The sequence below is a fragment of the Lithobates pipiens genome, unplaced genomic scaffold, assembly GCF_037356315.1.
Source record: "Lithobates pipiens isolate NorthernLeopardFrog02 unplaced genomic scaffold, aLitPip1_a1.2 Scaffold_19, whole genome shotgun sequence".
Taxonomy (NCBI): Eukaryota; Metazoa; Chordata; class Amphibia; order Anura; family Ranidae; genus Lithobates; species Lithobates pipiens.
In genome coordinates, this window is record NW_027507764.1 from 81020778 (window position 1) to 81039237 (window position 18460).

The following is an 18460-nucleotide window of genomic DNA, read 5'->3' on the forward strand; positions in this document are numbered from 1 at the left end:
TCCCGTCTACCTGGAGTCACGTTAAAAATGAATGGACATGGGCGGATTGTCAGCCGGATAGTCGGATCGTGTGTACGCGGCATTATGCAATGCAAATAAAGAGGGAAAAAAAATCAACATCGGTATCCAAATATGTCTATGAACACCAGAAAGGGGAGGTCCAGGAAAGATCCACGTAGCTGATAGATGTAAACCTGCACATATAAGGCAACAGACAACTGTACAATATGCAATAGATCCATGTAAAAAACCAATGGAAGGGAGCAGGGTCCCATCAAGAAGAAAGGAGAGCAAAAAAGAGGCAGGGCCATGAGAGGAAAGTAGAGAAAGGGGCCCGGGATCATCGGGGGCGTCAATCATAGACACCCCACACTATTTGGAGGGAGAGTAGGAAAGGCATACGCCAACCATGTTTCCTAAATCTTTAAAAACTTGGCATGGAAGTCTTTAAGAATACTAGACATTTATTCATTGAACGTCAAGGCTGTCATAAGGCCTCTCACGCCCTGAAAAAGAACCGTAGGTTTATTTCTAGGATTGGGCAATCGTTCTTTTAGCTGATAAAATAAATAAGATGCAAATTTTTGCTAGTGAGCAAACAAGTTTAGTTTAGCATCCTTTAAAATGTTCACATGGAATAAAGTGTTCAATAGTCTAAAAACTCGAGACCAGTAGCCTACTAGTCACGGACATATCCACCAAGTGTGCAGAACATCTTCACGATGGCCACAACCTTGAAAAGAGCGGTCAATGGAATTTGAGTTGGCATGGGCAATTTGGGCTGGAACCCAATACCAAAGCCCTGGAGCTCCCCGAGAGTGTTGGCAGATATGCTCAAACGTTGTTGGCCTAAAAAGATAAGTAGAGGTGCAAGGGAGAGAATACAGCCAATGCTGAAGCTTAAGATAATGAAAAAATTACAACTGTGGAGCGCCATGAGTCTCATGAAGAGCTGCCTACGTTGCAAAAGACCAGTGGTCAAGAAGTGTTGCATATGCATAAAGCCATGAGAAGTCCACCAAAGAAACGCCCTAGGCTGATCTAAGCCATTGCGAAACAAAGGATTGTTGGTAGCAGGTTACAAGGGCAAGAAAGGAAACATAAGAGAGATAGAATATCGCATTGAATCCCACAGTTTCATGCTATGTTGCATATGTGGGCTCAGGGTCACCAGGTAAAGTTCATAAGGAAGCCATAACAGCATCTGCATAGTAATAGGGGCGCAGTTGGGGAGCTTCACAAGCACCAACAAGTGGACATCCAAGGAGGTGTGAAGATAGATACTGGAGAGATCTCTGCAGCTAAGTAATATTTAGAAATTTTAGGGACCCCAGTCCACCCTGTAGTCTTTGCGTAAAAAGAGTGGCTCTAGGGACTCTGGGATGCTTATTAGCAAAAATGAAGTATAGAATCCGTTTCTGGATTAAACTGAGGAAGTGAGGAGGGAACCTGCCAGGTAGGGTGTGAAAATAATACAAAAGCTTGGGCAAGATCATCATTTTTATTGAGCTGATACGACCTATCCAAGACAAATGCATAAACTGACAGGAGTGCATAAGGGTGGACATTGACCAGAGCAATGGATAATAATTGGCTGCAAATAAAGAAGAGTAAGGAGAGGTCAATTGGATGCCAAGATATTCGATAGAGGAAGATGACAATGATAAGGAAAGTGGGACTGTAATAGCGTCGATTGTGCAGAATTTTAAAGGGTTTCTTGACTAAAAAAAGGTTGAGAAGCACTGCACTATTCCGGAGGGATGGTAGGGTACTAGGGCCATTGTTGAGCATACTAAATCTTACTAGAGCTACATGATTAAAGAGGAAGTAAACCCTGATGAGTTTACTTCCTCTTTGATTCCCTGCAAAGGCAAAGCATAATGGACTACTATGCATCGCATAGTAGTCCATTATGTGTCACTTACCTGACACAGGAGCCAGCGAAGTCACCGCTGTCCCCTGTAGTCCGGAGCATCCATCTTCTCGGTGGGTCTCGCTGCTTCGCCGCTGTCATTCGACGAAGCCGCACGGGAGCCGACACTCGCGGCATATCGCCGTTGACAGCGGCGTGCTCAGTGCGCCTGCGCGCCGCTGTCTACGGCGCATGCGCCGTAGACAGCGGTGCCTGTGTTTTGCCAAATATCTCCTAAACCGTGTAGGTTTAGGAGATATTTCTTGGACCTACAGGTAAGCCTTAATCTAGGCTTACCTGTAGGTCAAAGTGGTTTGTAAGGGTTTACAACCACTTTAATCATTCTTTCTAACAAGTGCAGAGAGTTCTGAAAAAAACAAACAAATCCAGGCAGCCTTCCAAGTTTTATCACAACATCAGCAGATAAGCATAAACAAAGTAACAGTTCAGCTTATATCAAAGGAATGAACATCTGCCTGTATATGAGGGAAGTTTAACCACTTATAGACTAAACATTTTTCTGGCACTTGCGGCTTACAGTTAAAATCAATATTTATTGCTAGACAATTACTTAGAAACCCCAGACATTATATATATATTTTTAGCAGAGACCCTGCAGAATAACATGGTGGTTGTTGCAATATTTTATGTCACACTGTGCTCTTTCAAACACATTTAAAAAAATAAAAATACACTTTAATGAATTTAAAAAAACGAAACAGTAAAGTTAGCCCAATTGTTTTGTATAATGCGACAAATGATGTTATGCCGCGATAATCGCGATCTTTATTCTGAGCAAAAAAATCGTGATTCTCATTTTAGCCAAAATTTTGCAGCTCTAACTCTTAAATAGGGATCCCATCTCCACTAACCTCTATGCCCAGTTTGGTTGTCCTGGCTTTCTCATTTATCCTCTTCAGCTGCTCAGCTTCATCCTTCAATTTATTTGCCCGCTCTGCTTCCAACATCAGCTGCTCTTTATGTCTCTGAAGCTCATCATGCAACTTTTCTTCTTGTTCTTGTTGTATTCGGGCTTGCTATAAAAATAACAACACATTCCTCAATGTTCTTTTACTATATAGGGACAATTAAAATAACACTATAAGCCCTCAGAGAAATCACAGAATTACGGAAATGCCATTTCTCCACCAAGATCAGACCCAGGTCTAACATATAGACATTGGGGCTGATTTACTAAAACGTAGAGTGCAAAATCTGGTGCAGCTCTGCATAGAAACCAATCAACTTCCAGTTTTTTTTTTGTTTTTTTGTTTGTCAAAGCCTAATTGAGCAAGCTGAAGTTAGAAGCTGATTGGCTACCATGCAAAGCTGCACCAGATTCTACACTTTCTAGTTTTAATAAATCAACCACTTTGTCTCATGATACTTCTGCAAAGGACATATATAATGAAGCAATAAACTGCACTGTGCATTACGCAAAGGACAAGACAACAGATCAATGTGTTTATAACTTAAGATGAACAGTAAAAAAATTGTGTAAATCAATACATGAATAAAAAAACATATAAGAATACAGCAAAGCTTCTCTCAAAAAAAAAAAAAAAAAAAAAGGGATTGGAATGCAGAAGTAAAAATAAGCATTCGCAAGGGCAGGAAGGAAAAGGGAAAATGGTGGGCAGCGAGTCTCTTAGCGGAGAAGTGGGGGGGGGGTGTTGTGGTTTGATGAAGACCCATCTCGTAGTATGGCTTACATCTACTTCCTCAGGGTATTGTCATGTATAGTTACAAGGAATATAAATGAGAACAGAATACTTATATACTTGAAGGGAACATAGAGTCTTAAACAGAAGGTATTCACATCTCATTTCATCGCATATGTTTTTTTATTTTTTTTTAATGGGTATAAAACATACCACATATACAGACAGACTAACAAACCATTAACCTGCCACAGCATTGGAACAAGTCCCACGCAGGGGTCAGTGCCAGCCGACACAATGTAATGCAACATTCACTAATATCGAACACCTGTGGCATGTTAAAACCTTATTGCTATGTTGGCTCTTGCTCAGGGATCAGAACAAGGAAATTGGGACTTACAATCAAGAAAAAAAAAAAAAATGGCCCATTGAGTAACCATGGACCTCCTCATCAAGTGTTTGTCATTTTGTTAAGGGACTATTCAGTCAGCTGTTGCCCTGGAGGTTTCAGCCAGCCATCACATTTTTTTGGGCAACCTCTATTTTGATAGGTTTCCTTATAAAGAGACAAAACATTGTTAACATATTTTGCATAAAAGGAGGGAAGGTGTAGCCCATTTCTTCCAACAAAGAGTGATCATCTTCCTTGCTTAGAAAGGTAGAAGTCCTATCAGGGTTCTCCCTGCTACCCTGGGGGCTAATTCAACTAAGCCCAGTAAACAGATCTGCGGGGTTGGGGCTATGTCTATTCCCACTACAGTGGGGATCGAAAGTTTGGGCACCCTAGGTAAAAATGTGTATTAATGTGCATAACGAAGCCAAGGAAAGATGGAAAAATCTCCAAATGGCATCAAATTACAGATTAGACATTCTTATAATATGTCAAAAAAAGTTAAATTTTATTTCCATCATTTACACTTTCAAAATGACAGAAAACAAAAAAATGGCGTCTGCAAAAGTTTGGGCACCCTGCAGAGTTAATATCTTGTACTGCCCCCTTTGGCAAGTATCACAGCTTGTAAACGCTTGTAGCAAGCCAAGAGTCTTTCAATTCTTGTTTGAGGTATCTTTGCCCATTCTTCCTTACAAAAGTGTTCCAGTTCTGGGCTGTCTGTCACGCACTGCTCTTTTAAGGTCTATCCATAGAGTTTCAATAATGTTGAGGTCAGGAGATTGTGAAGGCCATGGCAAAACCTTCAGTTTACGCCTCTTGATGTAATCCCCTGTGGATTTTGAGGTGTGTTTAGGATCACTATCCATTTGTAGAAGCCATCCTCTCTTTAACTTCAGCTTTTTCACAGATGGCATCAAGTTACCATCCAAAATTTGCTGAAATTTTATTGAATCCATTTTTCCTTCTACTCATGAAATGTTCCCTGTGCCACTGGCTGCAATACAACCCCAAAGCATGATTGATCCACCCCCATGCTTAACAGCTGGACAGAGGTTCATTTCATTAAATTCTATGCCCTTTCTTCTCCAAACGTACCTTTGCTCATTCCGGCCAAAAAGTTCTATTTTAACCTCATCGGTCCACAGAACTTGTTTCCAAAATGCCTCAGGCTTGTCTATATGTTCATTTGCAAAGTTCAAACGCTGATTTTTGTGGTGAGGACGTAGAAGAGGTTTTCTTCTGATGACTCTTCCATGAAGACCATATTTGTACAAGTATTTCTTTATAGTGGAATAGTGTACCACAACTCCAGTGTCTGCCAGATCTTTCTGGAGGGATTGTGCAGTCAAACGTGGGTTTTGAATTGCTTTTCTCACAATCCTGGGAGCTGTTCTGTCTGATATTTTTCTTGGTCTTCCAAATCTTGCTTTAACTTCCACTGTTCCTGATGACTGCCATTTCTTAATTACATTCCGAACAGAGGATATTGACATCTGAAAATGCTTTGCTATCTTCTTATAGCCTTCTCCAGCTTTGTGAGCGTCAACTATTTTCAGTTTCAGTTTTCTAGACAACTGCTTAGAAGAACCCATGGTGCTGATTGTTGGGGCAAGGTCAGATGAGTCTGGCCATTTAAAACCTTTGAGATTGACATCACCTGGTCTTCCCAGACGATGATTGAGAACAATCCATGACACTGGCAGGTCTCAGCTTTGCAAAGGGAGCAGTGCATGCTATAAATTCTGCAGGGTGCCCAAACTTTTGCAGACACCATTTTTTTGTTTTCTGTAATTTTGAAAGTGTAAAATAAATTATGGAAATAAAATCTAACTTTTTTGACATATTATAAGAATGTCTAATCTGTAATTTGATGCCATTTGGAGATTTTTCCATCTTTCCTTTGCTTCGTTATGCACATTAATACACATTTTTACCTGGGGTGCCCAAACTTTCGATCCCCACTGTATGTCTTGTACTATAGAGACTACTTGTGACCAGTAAACCCTAATTGCTGGGCAGGACCAGAAGACATGTATAAAATCCCCTGGGTGTTTGGTACATCTCCAGCCCTCCAGACAGGGAGGTTCTCATTTTATGCAGTCTGTACAGGGTGATATATGCCTGGTAGACTATTTTGTATTGTATGAGACAGTTTCGTAGCGAGACAAGGATTTTGAATAGGAAGTTCCATATGTCCTCCCAGTCCTCTGAGTCCAGTCCCAGAATATTCTGCATCCATCACTAGCAAAGCAATGACAGTTCCGGGGAGGAAAACCCGGAGGAGATGTGCATATAGGACAGAGGTTGGTTTATTCATACACTCAGTGTACAACCCTCTCTAAATCGAGTTGCACTACCTGTGTGTCATTGGGGCATATTTGGGTCTTGAAAGCATGGGACAACTATAAATACTGCAATAGGTATATGGGCGGTACATTGTGAGACACTAGATGGTTGAATGGGTATATGGTGGTATCGGTGGTAAGGTCAAAGATCAATTTGATACCCCATTTGGCCCATATTTTGGGGTCAGGTAGTGCGCAGAAGTGAGATAGGGTGGGGTTGTTCCACAGGGGAGCGTTTGAGGAGACTGCAGACCGTAGGTATTTTTCAAGATCCAGTCCTTCTTTCCAGGCCTTTAGGGTCGTAAGCATGGAGGGGGTTAAATCGGAGCTTTGGGTCCCCGAAGGGGTAGATGTGAGAGGGCCTCCACAGAGTGGACCACCGCAGCTTCCAGGGCCGCTGCAGGGTTGGACGCATCCGGTACTAGCCACCAAACTGCTGTGACCAACTGAGCTGCCAGAAAATATTTTTGACAGTCCAGAAACATCAAACCCCCCTGTGACACCGGACACATCAGGGTGGTCAGTTTAAATCTAGAGAGATGAGATTTGGTCCCCACAGGAAGGAAGGAAAATTTGATTTAGTTTTGTGAAAAAGGAACAGGGAATCCATTGTGGAGAATTACGAAACAGGTATATGAATTTGGGTATTATTCAAATTTTTATAAGATTAATGCAGCCTAAGAGAGATAGAGTAAGCTTCTCCCAAGCTCTCAACCAGGCCTTGACTCCGTGAACCACTGGGTCTATGTTTAAGGAGAAAAACCTGGTTGTGTCTCTCGAAACTCGTACCCCCCAAGTATACCAATTCATCTTCCCATTGGAGTTGCAGATATGGCGGGGTTCGCCGTTTGGCATCAGGGTCAATAGCAAGCAACTGAGACTTAGACCAGTTTACTTGCAGTCCCGTTAGTTTTGGAACTCAGTCAAAACTTGTAGCACTCCACGAAGGGAGGAGTTCACATCATTCAGAAAGAGTAAGTAGTCAGTCTGCCATTCTATCCCCCTGTTCAAAAAACCTTTCTTTTGGTGTGGAATAGATCTAATCGTGTGACCTCTGTGAGATGCAGGTGGAGATTCGTTCTAGTGGCCTGTAACAGTTCAAAGTTGGAAACAGAGGAGTCTGACTTGCATCTGACCAAGGACGACACGATTTTCTTTTCCAACCGCACAGTGTTGGCTTGTTGATGTAGTTTTACCGCCTTAATTACAGATACATAATGTCCCCTAGTGAATGCCTTAAAGGCGTCCCAAAGCATGGAAGGAGAGGGTGACCCTGCATTATTCTCCCAGAATTTGTGAAATGTTTGTGAAATATGCTCTGAGATTTCTTTGTGAGAGATCCAGATGCCACATGGAGCCACTGTGCTTTGTGATCCTGAGGGGGGGTGTGGTAGGAAAGCAAACTAGTTAGGTACGATGCATCTACTATATCATTCAGCATAAATGGATTTGCAAAGGCGTAATCAATCCTAGAGGAGGTTTTGTATGAGGTAGAGAAACAGGAGTAGGTTTTAGTGTAGGGGTGCTTCCACCGCCATACTTTTGTAACTACCACTGAAAGGGCCCACCCTGGTAAGTCTCCAGTAGAAGCACAGGGTGATCCTCTCCAGAATGATGTACAACACCTCGGATTTAAAGGTGGTGGGGTGTAAATTCCTACAAAGACATAGCGTTGTCACCAGGCAATATCACAAATCTGCCATGGGGGTCTGTGTGGACCGCCTCAACAGTACAGGGAAGGGATTTTTTTGATCAGAATCAAAACCCCTCTGGCATATGAAGAGTATGAGGAGCAGAAGGTTTTCTGAACCCAGGGCTTTTTTAAAGCCTGCAACTTACTGCCCATCAAATGGGTCTCCTGCAGTATTAACACTTGAGGGTTATATGTCTTAACATACTGGAACAGTAGTGCCCATTTAAACTTAGATTTGAGCCCCCTCACATTCCAGGATATCACTGACGTTGTTCCCTGATCACGTGATGCCATGGTCACAAGGGAAAGGTAGCGAGAGCAGGAGGTTTGAGTCCTGACTGGACCCTATTAGATGGGCAGTAATAGAGCTGGAGCCAACCCGCATAGGGGGTGTAGCAGCTACCGGTACCCAACGCCCCCCAAAAACACAGGGGGTAGGCTGGGAACCGGTCTATACCCAAAACTGAGCTGAATATTGTTTTTATCTAAACCTAAGAACACTGAATTCTGTGAACTGCAGTAGTGAGTAGTCCATCCACCACTGCACATACCCGGACAATCTTAAAGTCTTACAGTGCTGGCTAAGCCAGTGGGGTCAGAGGAAAACTAGGGGCAACTGAGCCAAAATATGGTCCTGGAAAACACAGCAGAGCGAGATGCACTTGCATGGTGAACAGGGAGAAACTACAGTCAGAGAGGTCACTTGGAGAAGGTGGCAGGTAATTGGAGAGGGGGTTACCCGATGTCTACTCTGCCTGGCTCCCTATATACAGATCCTTCCCATGGTAGGGTTGGAAGGACTGGTCAGGATGTTAGCCAAGGAGTACGGGCATATTGGGCAGGTGGCAGAGATAAGACTGCAGCATATCAAGTCCTATCTATATGAAAAAGTCAAGGACTATCCCAGCGGTAGCAAAGTGAAAAGGAAAAAAAAGAGGTAAAAAAGGAAAATAGGTGGGGAACGGTATAACAATTGTAAAAGAAAGAAAGGATAAACCCAGAGTTCAAGAGGACCAAGGTCCAGATACTTGTCTGCCTGATATCCAAAACGTGCCTTTAACTGGGGATCAGTCAATGGCAAGATCTGCGTCCGTCCAGCCAAAGAACTTGGTGCAATCCATCTACCACTCAAAGTTTGCTGGGGTAAAGAAGGCTATACTTGAGGCCTTGTTCTCGGAGACGCTTGCGGATCTCTGTATAGGAGTGGCGTCTCTGTTGGACCTCCAGTGAATAGTCAAGGAAAAGTAGAATCTTTGTTCTTCATGTCTCAGGTCTTGCTTCCATCATGTAGCCGCCAGCACTCGATCCCTGTCCCTGTAATTGAGCAGCCTGAGGAGAAAAGGTCGTGGGGGTGCCCCCAGTATAGGAGGAGTGGGGGGACCCTATGGGCCCTCTCCACCACATATGTAGGTGGCATAGTGGGAAAATCAAGCAACTTGGCGAGAAATGTCTCTGCAAACTCGGTAGGTTTGGGGCCCTCTCTGGCAGGTCTAAGATATGGATGTTATTGCGTCTAAGTCTATTTTCTAGTACTTTATATTCCCATCGCACACGTTCCTGGATGCGCTCTCAGATTTGGGTCAAATATTTTTCACTGTCACTCTACACACATCACATGCCTGACGAAGGGGCCCTGTGCGTGTCAGGAAGATCCTTCTCACCGGCATCCGAGCGGCATAAGTCGCAGAAGATCATCTGTGCGGTAAGAAGAGCGTTATCGCGGTCGGTGGTGCGCGCACGCGGCCGTTTGACGCAATTGGCGCCAATAGCGCTATTTAAAGTAGATCCTTGCTTTACTGCCTTGCTGCCCGATCAACAGCGTTCCCGTGTACTCTGGTATCCTGTATCTGAATTCACCTGATCCGTATCCTGATCTGTATTGAACCCGGCCTGTTCCTGACTTCGCTGTTTGCTGCCTGTCCCCGACTTTTGGCTTTGTACCCGACTACTCTTCTGGATTTCGTTTCTGTACCTGATCTGCTCGCCTGTGCCTGACCTGGACCGTTGTACTACTCCGTTACCTGCCAGTTTCCCGTTTACCGCTGCTGGACTACAGGACACCTCCCAGTCCGCCACCGTACCCGGCTGTTGTCTTCCTTTGTGACCTGTTGCCTCTTATCTCTTGCTGCGGACTACAGGACTTCTTCCACTTCCCGCTATATCCTGTTTGCACCTGCACTCCGTTGTTGGACTACAAAACTCCTCCCGTTGTCCGCTGTATCCTGCGGCCACTTGCACTCTGCTGTCGGACTACAGGAATCCTCCCGCTGTCTGCTGTACCTTGCCATCACCTGCACTCCGCTGCTGGACTACAGGACACCTCCCATCACCAACGGTCTGCTGCTTCCTACATCAACCATCCAGTCAGGCACTTGTGCTCCTCTGTGCTCCCAAGCCCCTGTCATCACTACCAGGGCCTCCCGAGTCAGAGGTCTACGAGAGGCCGCTCCCTGCACTCCGGGCTCTACCTTAAGATACGTGACAGTGCGGCTCCGAAACGTTGCACTATCGTGTTGTGATCATGCAATAAATCACCTGTTTGGACGCTACTTGTGTCGTTCCATGGTGTGCTGGCAAATATCTTCACCACCACTAAGTCTATTTTCTATGTCGATCGCCTTGTGCTGGAGAGATTTTACCTGTATTTACAGGGCATGCATTTCTCTGGATTCTGCTCTAGTGGAATCTTCCATCTGTGAGATGCGTTCTTCCGCCTCAGACACCCTTGATCTGAACCTGTCCATATCGTGGCATATCAGGCTGATGTCCGTGGCCAGATAGTCAATTTTCACTGTGAGAGGGTCTTTGCATGTTTTTATGGTGTCACTGCAGGCATCAATCACCACTAGTGTGTCAGTGGAGGTAGGATTCGCTGGTACCTCTTGTCCCAGAGGTGTCCGTGGCGCTGCTAAATTGTTTGTCACAGGCTGCCTCGTGGACAAGATGGCTACTGTAGGAGAGGAGAAGCGCTGTTGGTCAGTATATTTCTTGGAGGAACTAAGCTTTCCCGGGGAAAGCGTAGGAGCTTGCCGGGTGCCCAGTGCCTTCCTGCAACCCAGGGTGGCGGGGGGGGGGGGGGGGTTGCGGGGTGGAGGAAAGGATCCAGGATGGCTTGCAGGATTCAGTCAGGAATGGAGCTCAGGCAGTGTGCGTCCTCTCAGTTACACAATCCGGCCACACCCCATTTCATTGCATATCTTTAAAAAAGAGGCTTATTCCATATTTCCCAATGGCTTAAGAGAAGGATTCAAATCCTTCTTAAATGCCCCAAACAGCCAAGTACACATCCTGAACTGCTGTATATAGTACAAATATAGCCTAATATTATAAAGCAATTTATCCCAAGCTGCATACAGCTGTTTCAGGCTTTTAGGACATCATCAGTGCAGTGTATTGTAAACCATGGCTTCTGTGGAGTAGGGCTTGGGACATGATATAGTATAACTATACAGGTTATAGTGAGAAGGAACTAAAGAAATTAAAAAGTCCTCCAACTGAATCTGTGCATACTACAGTAAAGCCTTCACAAAACAGAAGGTATTCTCTTCTTATTCTATCACATATCCCAAAATGATGATGACCAAAATGCCTGAAACAAACAGCTGTACCAAGTTTGGAATGTCATTGACCGTTTTTTTTCCATGTGACCATTTTAGGCCAAAGATGTCACCAGCATCCCGGTCCCTTTGTTGACCTCTATGGTCACAGTTGACTGGGACAGTGACCTGCTGTCAAGTTACAGTTTCCCGTGGGTACGGATTAAGTGGCGTTTGGGCTGAACCTTAGCTCATCCTTAGATATTAGGCTTGTGCAATTAGTTTCGTAAGGAATCGAAATTCAGCCGAATTTTGCATTCGAATAAAAAAATAGCAAATTTCAATTAATACGAAAGAAATTATAGTGGATATAATGAATGAATTCATCATGATTTGGTAATTCATTAAAGATCTAATGAAACAGAAGGTCAACTCAAAGTAAATCTTAGCCCTTGTACACACGGTCAGACATTCCGATGGAAAATGTCCGATCGGACCGTGTTGTAGGATAATCCGACTGTGTGTGGGCTTCATTGGACTTTTTCTGTTGGAATGTCCGACCAACAAAGTTTGAGAGCTGGATATAAAATTTTCCGAAAACATGATCCGATCGGACTTTCTCCGATCCTTGTAGAGAATTCTGATCAGACAAAGTGCCACGCATGCTCAGATCAAATTCCTAGACCAAAGCTATTGGCTACTAGCCTGAACGTAGTCCCGTCGTAACTAAATAACGCCATCACGTTCTGAACGATCAGATTTTCCGACAACTTTGTCCAACCGTGTGTATGCAACACCAGTTTCGGACAAAATCCGTCTGAAAAAATCCGATGGATTTTGTTGTCGGAATGTCCGACCGTGTGTACAAGGGCTTACAGTCCAATCAGCTGATTAATTTTGTGCTATAGGTTGGATTACTGGCAAAGTATTGTATTTGAGCAGAGGAGAAGAGATATTGTCATTGTGTGTGTGTGTGTTAAAATATGCAATAAACAAACAACTTTCCAAACTACGAATCATTATCATGAATATATATACATACATAAATATCGAATTTCAACTAATACAAACGAAATTATAGCGCATATAACGAATGAATTCGATATGATTCGAGATTCAATATAATGAATATCGACACTCTACAGAAATAACCAATTATCCAAAAACTTATTAACGTAACATAACGAATATAACAGAACGAAATTATGTATTTTACGAATGACAACGAACCAAAACTAAACAACATTTTCTGTTGTGCACAAGTCTATTAGATATTACTTTTTGTTTGACTTGCCCCTGTCTCTCTATAATAACATAAGAGCAAGCATATACAATGCAAAAGGCGTGTCAACATTACTTTAGGGTAAATACTGCAATAACATCTCAAAATTTGTGCTAAACTAAAAATACACAGATAAACATATTCTTTGCACTGGGCACCACAGTTCATGTTACTAAAAAATACAATTGACACCAGAATTTGTCTTTCACTCACTTATAATGCACTGTGAGGATGGAAGAAGAATGTGATTAGGTGTCTTAATTTTTTTTTTTTGGACACTCAATATTTTTATTATCAGAGAAGTTGTTGAGTCATAATGAACATAATTAGCTCTCTAAGTGAGAATATACATGAGGTAAAACAAAGAAAATAGGAAATACATCAGCAATGAGAGTCCTAACAACATAGGCTGTTGCCTTGCCCTATTGCAGAGACTGGTCATCCCAGCCAGCCATCTGTGTGCTGGGTAATCGTTTCCCCAATGCCCTCCCAATAGCTGTGCTGGGAAAGCCTAGGTTGCATAGTGTGATCTTTTAGACTCATCTTTCTGGAGCCACTGGAACTGGGTAATTATGATCCACCCAGACTTTAAAAAGATTTGTGAGGGAAGCGAGGTTAAATTTTGCTGCCACTGATTGAACTAACCACCAATGCTGGGGGGAGGTGGTAATTTACACAGTCACTACAACTAAAGACCAATGATTTTGGGGGTTATTGTTGCATTCACTGACATAAATGCTGTGGGTTATTATTGTGGTCACTGATACAAATGTTGGGCATTATTATTGCATTCTTTGACACCGAAGGGGAACTTGCGGCCACTGACACCAATGAATCTATTTCCTTCGGTGTGCATTGTGATATGTTGTAAAAAATGCACCTGGAATAAATGTATCTGGTGTTATAATACCTTAAAGCCCATTCACTTGAATGGGCTGGCTCACTTGACGCAATGCACCTCAGCAGATGAAAATATGTTGCTATTGTGCGGTGGTCCTCTTAAAGTGTCAGGGGCAGTACTTGAGGCCCTCTGGGATACCAGACATCCTCTGAAATAGTCTTAAGAGTCTTACTTAAAGTGGAACCTTTTTCTGGAAAAAAAAAATCTGAATCTTTTTCTATTAAAATTAATCTTTTAAAGTGATTCACATATTATTAAATTCTGCTATGTCAAAAATTGTAAAGACAGTTTCATGGTGCTCTGCCAGCTATTACATGCAATGACAATACAAAGTTTTGCTAAAAGAAATATGACATGTAAGGAGCAGAACAGAGGGGGGTCTAGCTTTGCTTTAAGCACACTGCCCACGCTTGGCTTTCATGCAGTGGATCACATTAAGCCATGTTCTTCCAAACTGTCACTTGCCTCATCAGCTACTGACACATCCATATTCAGGGTGACACCATCCCCTGTTTACAGAGCCATCACCTTCACACTTTCAAACACTTCACAATTAACATCATTTGGTTTAACTGCATCAGATACAGCTGACTTGTGTTGTGAACTCTGCAGCAGGATACCATGCATATTTATATTGTCCCTTCTCTCAGGCCTTAGGATAACAAGCATTTTCAACTAATTAAAATAACAATATAAAAGTGACTTTATAGTGGGAGTACTGTCATTAGAGGAACACTAGGTGAGTACAAAATCTCCACTTAGGCCAACCTTATATGCACTCTTTTCAAAGGGAAAACTATCTTTATTTTTAACCACATGACTGCAATTTTGATCTCATTGGGTTAAAATTAACTGTCGCTTTTTGGAAAAAAAAAGGCGACCTTATCCATTTGTTTCAGATTTGTGAGTTGAACCCAAAGATTCATAACTGTATATTTCAAACTATGTAGTCTAATCTGGCAGAGGTATGCACTCAAAACAATTGATATGCTCACCTCTACTCCCAGCGCTCAAAGGGTGCAGTCAACTTACTCCCACCTGGGGATGGTTCTTAATACTTAGCTGCCATTATAAAATAAAACTTATCATGCATAAAAAACAAAAGAATTGGTTAACCTGAGGATTCAAATATAACCACTAACAGCGCTGATACCACATCTCCATATACAACAAACAATTTGTCTATGTTAAGCATGTAGTACTTTTTAAAAAAACCAGCAAGTCTTTTATCAAAATTGGTGTCCAAACACCAAGTATTAAAGAACCAGCAAGACTTTTGTCAGGAATTAATGTCCATACACCAAGAGATCACACTCTATTCCTCATCAATGAGTGCAGTCCTTCATATTCATATTCATACAATCTTCTCAGATATCTGGGTGTGTATGGGTATGGTCCTACACCTTCACCATGTGCTGTTCCACCTCCGTGAATATGTATATAGATGGCTGCTTACCAGATTCCAATCACTTTAGAGCCTGTCTCCACTATGTGGAACTCCTCTGTCTGGTTCTGTGTGTCCCGCTGATTGCTCTCAAATTGGTAGTAGACATGCAAAAGATTCAAGGGGTCTCATATAGTGTGATACCTTTTATTTAGGATTGAAAAAATTCCTTTCCCCCCCTTACATAATATGCTTACATTTAAAACAACTTAAAACCAGCGTATAATATATGTGGTGTAAGTGCTGCCGCACGATCATCTCACCGGTAGGCTGCAGATCTCATCCAACACAGTCTCCGTGTGTGGACCCGGGTCCTTGTCGGCAAAAACACACACCCTCTTGCTCGTGTGATCACCGCCCTGACGCGTTTCGTGTTTTCACGTCTTCAGAGAGCATTAATTCCTGACAAAAGTCCTGACAAAAGTCTTGCTGGTTCTTTAATACTTGGTGTTTGGACACCAATTTTGATAAAAGACTTGCTGGTTTTTTAAAAAAGTACTACATGCTTAACATAGACAAATTGTTTGTTGTATATGGAGATGTGGTATCAGCGCTGTTAGTGGTTATATTTGAATCCTCAGGTTAACCAATTCTTTTGTTTTTTGTATATTTCAAACTGTTCTATATGTTTCGCCTTCAAACCTTCTTAAAGTTAACTTCCTGTTATCTCTTGTACACCAACTAACATTTGGGTTTTAAAGTAGGAATTCCTGCTAAAAGCAGAGCAAGAGGTCAGTATGCAGAGTTCATAAGCTTTTATGGTTTCATGCTTTGGCAGGGGGAGGTCTTCTACGAAGCATATATTAGACAGCGGGAGCATTAACCAAATATAAAATTCATTTTAGGCTTTTGGACGCAAGTTTGACCTCTCACACTTCAAGCAAGGCTGAACTTCAGATAAACATCTAAACACGCAATTAAAATACAGAAACTGTATGTGAACTAATTTAGCTGTCACATTATTTATAATTCTGTTCAACCGTTTTTTATTTTTTTATCCAGACAGTAAGTGGAGCTCTAGATTAAACCGTAGCTAAACTCTAGCTAAACTGCCCAGCTGATAAAAGCCTGGTGTTTACAGAGCTCAATAGTTCAAGGCTAAATTGAATAGTGACTGAACGAATCATCCTCCCTCCCTCCACTCATGTCTTGCTGAGAGTTTAAATGAGAAAGAAAGAAAGAGAGAGATACTGAAAGGAAACAGAAAAGAGAAAGAGACTGAAAGGAGACAGCTACCGTGTTAGGAGTATGCAATGAATTTGCAAAATAAAGATGTGAATACAGCGCAATGTGTGTGTAGTACTGGGCACAATTTTCTAAGATGGATATTTTGTGTCTTCTGGATTAGTGTCAACAGAAAAGGGTGCATTATGGAGTTCAAAAAATCCTTTGGTCAAAAGTGACACAATACAATAATACGTTTGAATGTCCTGAAAAGGGAATAAAAATGGAAATTAAATAACCATATTAAAAATGTGGCATTTCAGTAGATGTGTAAAATTTTCCACAAAGGCAAAAAGACACAAGGTGGCCATCCTGCATCATCAAGGTCCTTCCCAACCAATAATTTAATGTTAGACAGCGCCGTTCAAGTGCACTGTCCAAGCTCATCTGCAAAAGCATAAATGGGCAAGACTGGGGCTTAAGGCCCAGAAACAAAGTGTATGGCCATAAACCGAGTGCAGCAAGTAAGTAATACATCAAGTAGGCATGATACTGAATATGTCCAGTCTCACTGGGATCCTGGTACATCCAACTACAGTCAAGAGAAGTCTTATCAAACGTAGTCAAGAAGAATTGCAACTGAGAAGCTATTCCTCTGAGGTGGAAACAAAACTCAATTACTATCGTGGACAGAAAAACAAAAGGACTGTGGCGCAGGAAAAATGGCCGCAGGTGCTCTGGACTGAGGAGTCAAAATCAGAAAGGTAGTTTGGTTACTAAATGGACTGGAGACTTTTACATGGATGAATGTCTGCTAGTAGCTGTGAAGTACATTTGAGGTTTCTTGCAGGTTTGGGGCTGCATTTTTGGAAAAAAAATGTGATTTGATTTGGTCAAAATTGATCTGCCCAGAAAAGTACAAGTAGATTGTTATCCTGCATGCAATACCTTCATGGAGGCATATTACCAGTCCCCACTTCATCCTGTTGTGTGAAAAAGGATCCAAACAGCCAAAAAACATTTAAAAAAAATCTACTTGCAAAAAAAAAAAAAAAGAGAGAACCAGGGAAGCTAGCAAAAATATCTAAGGCCTCCACAAAGTCCTAATCTCAATCATCAAACTAGTCTAGGATTAAAGGGGTTCTAAACCCTCATGTTTTTTTCACCTTAATGCATCCCGCATTAAGGTGGAAAACCACCTGCCAGTGACCGGCCCCCAGCCCCCCCATTTTACTTACCTGAGCCCCCACATTCACTCGGCGGTGATGCTCCCTCCCTTACTCCACGGGCTCCTGGCTCTTGATTGGATAGATTGATAGCAGCGCAGCCATTGGCTCCCGCTGCTGTCAATCAAATCCAATGATGCGGGTGTCGGGGGGGTGGGGCTGAGTCCAGCATTCATGTCGATGGGAGAGCGCTTCTCCTAGGGGATTATCTGATGTGGGGAGGGGCCGCGAGAGCCGCAGAGGGACCCCAAAAGACGAGGTTCGGGGCCACTCTGTGCAAAACGAGCTGCACAGTGGAGGTAAGTATGATAAGTTTGTTAGATAAAAAAAAATAAAAAATAAAAGAGCCTTTACAATCACTTTAAATTAGAGGCTGCCAAAGTCTCAGTGGAACTATGGTAAATTCTTCAAGAAGCATGGAATAAACTACTGTTTGAGCACCTTAAGAAAGTGCATGCAAGGTTACATAGCATAACTTCTTGTTGCTTCCAAGATATACTGTTACATGGTAGAACTACAGTGTTTGCTGACCCCAACCCAGCATGGTATACTAACTTATCCCCACTTTCTTGTCAGCTCCCCATAGCAGGAGTACACCCTGTCTAAACACTGGTGACTTCTTGGCCGCTCAGACCCAAGCATTATCACATGGGAATAGAATTGGTGGAAATTCCTTTCACTAATCACGACTTTACATGAATTGAGGCGATTGCCCCAACTTGGGGGAACAGAGGTTCTAACCTTTTACTGCCCAAAACAAACGTAAAAGGTCTACAATGTAGCTCCTGTTCGAAAATGATATATATATATATATATATATATATATATATATATATATATATATATATATATATATTTATTAACAGCATCCATTGTTTCTGCATTAATAGAAATTTCCATCT

At 42.4% G+C, this 18460-nt stretch overlaps 1 protein-coding gene across 1 annotated transcript in view; it reads right to left on the bottom strand.

Moving 5' to 3' along the window:
• Positions 1-18460, bottom strand: part of CUNH10orf67 (chromosome unknown C10orf67 homolog) — a 197882-nt gene that overhangs the window by 46469 nt on the left and 132953 nt on the right. The window contains exon 10 of the mRNA XM_077490965.1: positions 2785-2949. Coding sequence (XP_077347091.1) covers positions 2785-2949 — 165 coding nt within the window. The remainder of the gene's footprint in view (positions 1-2784; positions 2950-18460) is intronic.